Source organism: Capsicum annuum, chromosome 3 (genome assembly GCF_002878395.1).
Source record: "Capsicum annuum cultivar UCD-10X-F1 chromosome 3, UCD10Xv1.1, whole genome shotgun sequence".
NCBI classification, from domain to species: Eukaryota; Viridiplantae; Streptophyta; class Magnoliopsida; order Solanales; family Solanaceae; genus Capsicum; species Capsicum annuum.
The window spans coordinates 11,333,768-11,338,782 of NC_061113.1; the positions used below are offsets into that span (position 1 = coordinate 11,333,768).

At 28.7% G+C, this 5,015-nt stretch overlaps 1 protein-coding gene across 1 annotated transcript; it reads right to left on the reverse strand.

The window, feature by feature from the left end:
- Nucleotides 1-1,970: 1,970 nt before the first annotated feature.
- Nucleotides 1,971-4,586, reverse strand: LOC107853234 (acid phosphatase 1). Its single transcript, XM_016698233.2, has 3 exons — nucleotides 3,677-4,586; nucleotides 2,809-3,018; nucleotides 1,971-2,231 (listed from the first exon to the last, which is right to left on the reverse strand). The coding sequence occupies exons 1-3, from the start codon at nucleotides 4,213-4,215 to the stop codon at nucleotides 2,054-2,056; spliced, it is 927 nt and encodes a 308-aa protein (XP_016553719.2). The 5' UTR covers nucleotides 4,216-4,586; the 3' UTR covers nucleotides 1,971-2,053.
- Nucleotides 4,587-5,015: the final 429 nt, after the last annotated feature.

The window sequence follows — 5,015 nt, forward strand, 5'->3', positions numbered from 1 at the left end:
TCATCAAAATTAATGAAAATTAACATTTTTTTCACTAGTTTAAGAATTCTACATCAACTAATTTGATATTAAGAAGATTTGAAAAATCTAGAAATTAATTTAAAGATTAGAATAAGAAAAATTTTAAAAATATCAAATTTTAAAAAGTTTAAAGTAAAAAAGAAAATAATCGTACCACAAATATGGTTTAAATTGATGTGTCTCTGGCAAACGCAAAAGTGATGATCCATCTACCACTTGAAATTTCTGATGATAAAATATATGTTTATGTTTATATTATTATATTGAAGTTTGAAGAATCTTTGAAAAGTGATTTAAATTTTTACACTTCACTTAAAATCTCTGCAATAGATAAAATTATTTAATTTTAAATAATCAAACATTACACGTGCGATTAAATTAGTTATTCTAAAATGTGAAACATCTCTATGCCATCATTATATAAGTGCAAATCTATAAAAGAGAGAAAGTATCCTTATATAACCTAAATTTGACGTAAATTTTTATTTTGACACCTTAACTAAATACACAACTTATGTTTCAATATTACAAAAAAATCTCAACTCCTTAAATATATTATAAAAATCCCAACATATATACAGAATGCTATATATATGTCTGTTATGTTATATATATTGATAGGGAGAGAGTAAAGTAATTAAAAAGTGGGAGAAAGTGTAATTACTTTCAAAAAGGTTGGTATTTATATTATTTATACTTTTAAATAACTAAAGTAGTATCCTGTTGTATTATTTTGACACTCTTTATTGAATCAGCTAAAATTATAAAGAGAGTATAATAGAGTCGGATGACATGACATAATGACTAATTAAAAGACGATATATGACATTTGAATATAACATAATAATTTAAAAAATAAATTATAAGGAAAAAAGAAGAAAAAAATAATTTTCAGCAAAAATAAGTAAAAATTACATATTTTTAAACCCACCACTAGTGCCCACCCTCCATCCTTTCCACTTTTCGTTTGACGTTACCCCACCCCTATTGTCTTGCTTCTTCTTTTTTCGGTTAGATTTCATTGAATTTTAGTTCTTTCTCTTTATTATAGGTTTAGTTTTCTTTTAATTTTAAATTATATATTCTTCCTTTTTAATGATATACTGGGTCAAGTTAAGAATGGTGACACTATGAATTTTGGTGATGAATATTAAAATTTGGTAGTAGTGAACGGTGACAGTGAATTTAATTGTGGTGTACTAATTTTGAAGAATGTATAATATTTTGTTATCAAAATTTTGATTAATTTAATTTTTCCTTCCTAAATTCTCTTTTATTGTTGTAAAGATTTTACTAATAATCATGGTGGATTAAGAGAAGGATCCAGGGAGGCGAAGTTTTTGAATTGTATTTTTTTGGCGAGATTGTGATAACGATGATAAAATTTGTTTCCCTTTTATTTTTTAATTTTTCAAATTACGTTTTTTCATGTTTTCATAAAGTTCTTAAAAATTATTGTATGATGGCTTTTTTGTTTTTTTCTTCCATATTTTTATAAGTTTTTAAAAATTACTGGTGGTGTTTTAGTAGATGGTAGTCATGGTGGAAGGTGGAGTAGGAGTGAAAAAGAAAAAGTTCATGATTTGGGAAATCAGAAATAATGGCTTGAAATGGAGAAGAAGACGAAGAAGATCAAGAAAATAAAATATAAATTGATCAAAATATATTCCTCTTGCGCTGTCAGTAAAAGGTTTTAAAATGATATAACAAAATACTAATTTAGGTGTTTAAAATAAATAATAGTTAATTGAGATGTCAAAATAAAAAGCTAGGTGTTTGACCATTCTTAAATATGCACATGCACCTTTGGTTTGGATAGTAGTTGAGTATTGCTAGCTCCAATAATTGTCATAAAAATGTATGGATCTATTTAATGTGAAATCAACCAAATCATCAAGTTGCTTCACAAAATTATTTCCAACTATAATTCACATCACAAAAGAACAAGATAACATCCAAGAAATCATGTTTATTTCCTCACAAAAACTTGACAAATTTCACAAGTGAAAGGAACAAAATGGATCCATATATATCAAGCAATATAGTACATTGGATTTGGAAGTTTGAATGATCTTTTTGCACTTGGAAGACCCACAATGCTGCTCCATTGGTCTCCAATAATGCCCACAATTCTATAGCCTTTGCTTATAATTTTATTTCTTGCCTCTGCCTTGAACTTTTGAACATTCTTGCATTCATCTTCTTGACTTCTAAAATATTCACACAAAAAAAAAAGGGTCCCCAAACAGTAAGTACAAATCTTTTAATCAGGCGTAATACATCAACATGTTCTTTAACCTAGCCTCAGCTGATGCCCTCTAACTTTGAGTATTCATAAGTAGGTATTTAAACTTATATAACGTTGAACACGTAGACACGTACATCCTACATGGATTCTCACGTGAATTGCCATGTAAGACGCTACAAAGGATGCATGTATCTACTTGTTCAACTTTATACAAATTTAAGTGTTTGTTTAAGCGCACTCAAAGTTGGAGGATATAAATGTTAGGTAAGGTCAAGTTAAAGGCACATTTATGTATTATGCCTTTAAATCAGGGCGGAGTCAGACCATTGGTAGGGGTTCTTCCGAACCCCATTTGACGAAAAAATATATCATTTATACATGATTAAAATTATTTTTATGTATCTATATTAAGTGTTGAACCTCTTTCGACTAAGTTTTCTTCAAATATTAAACTCCATAGCTAAAATTCTGACTCCGACTCTGCTTTAAATTATGCAGAACATGCATACAACAAAAGGAATTGATAAAAAATTTCAAACCTTAGTATGAGTTCTTTCCATCCATAAAAACCAACATGGACAAGATTGTCCACAGTGGCAGATCTAAGATGTTCTTTTCTTGAAGAAACAAGAAAGATTTGAACTCCTAGCTCTTTAAGATGATTGAACAACTTCAAAGAATGTTTCAATGCTGTTCCTTTCCCTTGGCTCATCCAATCCTCTAAAGCTGTCTCATTTGGCTTGTTTCCCCTATCCCAACCAGAAAAAGAACATTATTAACAATTAAAATCCCACTGTTACTTTGATTAAAGATGGATTTTCATAAAGGATTTGAGTTACATGTAGTTACAACATAAAAGAATGTTTCATTATTAGTGTAGTGTAATTAATTATAACATGTTAATTACTTTATTTTCTAGATTGTCATAGTAATTGGACTTATTAAACTCACTTGTTGTAAGTCAACTTAACCTGATACCAGAAAAAATATATATTGAGCTTAACTCAATTCGAAAATTTTAATTATGATGAAGTGAAAATTATCCAATAGTATATCAAAACAAGCACCCCACCCCCACCCCCACCCCGGCCGACCATCCCTGATCTTCCAATCGGAAAGTAGACAACATAATATATGGCTCAACAATAGACAAAATTTAAATAGGTCTTACTCTGATATGATATCGTGATAAGAAACAGAACTTTTTAGTTAAAAGTCAGTGATATATAATTAAAAGCTAATGATCTTTGCCTCTTTTCTTGTAAAGAGAAAAGACCCTACATATCTTAGACGTAATAAAGTTAATTCACAAGGTGAAAATAATGTAAGATCATATAAGAAATTTAATCTCTACGTCACAAAAGCATAATCTTCCATAAAAAAGAAGGTGAGAAACAAGAAACTTACCCAAATCCATTTTTCTTGTAGTAAGGAACAGAAGAAAGAAGGGTGTCATCAATATCAAAAATCCAAGAATCTTTGCCATCCTTTTCCAAAATACAGTTAGTAGTAAGATGAAGTATACATTCACTAATAGTTCTTTCAGAATCCACTTGGTATTGAGTAGAAGTCATGTATTTTCCAATATATGCAATACATTCTTGAGGAACAGCCTGATAGTTTCTAATGTTGTGCAACTCAACATTCATTCTCCAACTCTCACAAAAATTCTTCAGGCTTATTTTGAGACCGCTACTGGTTCTTTGCTCATTCAAAATGTTCCAATCTGCATGACATGAAGTTAAGAGAATACAAAAGATTGTCAAGAAAATTCCAAATTTTCTTGCCATTGTATTAGAGAGAAAAAAGTTTGGAGAATTGATGAGAAAGTTGGAGCTACTTATTATAGGGAGGGTGGGTGTGGGGGTGGGGGTGGGGGTGGGGTGACTAGTGATAAATTTGAAAATGGAAGGGTAACATGGTTGATGGGAATTAGTTGTCACCATGTATAATATTCTTGTCCTCAATAAGGCATGATTTATAGTGTGGCAGGTTGATTATATTAAACATTGATTGTCTTATTATGTTAATCAATGGTGTCTATGAACAAATAATTTAGTGTAAAAAATTCACCTAAATAGTCCTTCATCCAATTGATTAAATTTAAAACAGTCAGTGGATATGTAATATATGTGTAAGTCATGTATAATATACCTTTGATCAGTGTAATGATGTATAATCTATGTATATCAATTGAACAATAAATTTATCTAAAAATATATCACATGAAGAATTAAAATTAAAGAGTTGTTGAAAAGGAAAAGGAAAACAAACAAGATGGAGGGAGGGAGGAATTTCTATAATTTTATTGTTTTGTATCTTTTGGTTTTTGGTCAAGCACAACTTAGATCATGAAAATTGAATTTGATTTCTTTGTATTTTGTTCACATTATAATTAGCACCACATTATATAATCAATTACACCTTCATGAGCATAAATTGTGATTGCCCAATTAAGATAATTTTGCAAGTGATCACGGATCAGCAAAAATTCATAGGTCTTCTTTCAAAATTATCTTTTATTATTATTTAAAATATATATATATATATATATATATATATATATATATATATATAGATATATATTTTTTAGGTAAGGTTATTATTTTTTTGTGGAAATAATTCAGAAAGAGGTATCTAAACAAAAAAATTCAATTTAAATATCAAAATCCATTGACTTAAATGTTACCAAAAATAAGCAGTCTTAAATTAATCAGAAGTCTGCAATTAAATTATTTGAATATAA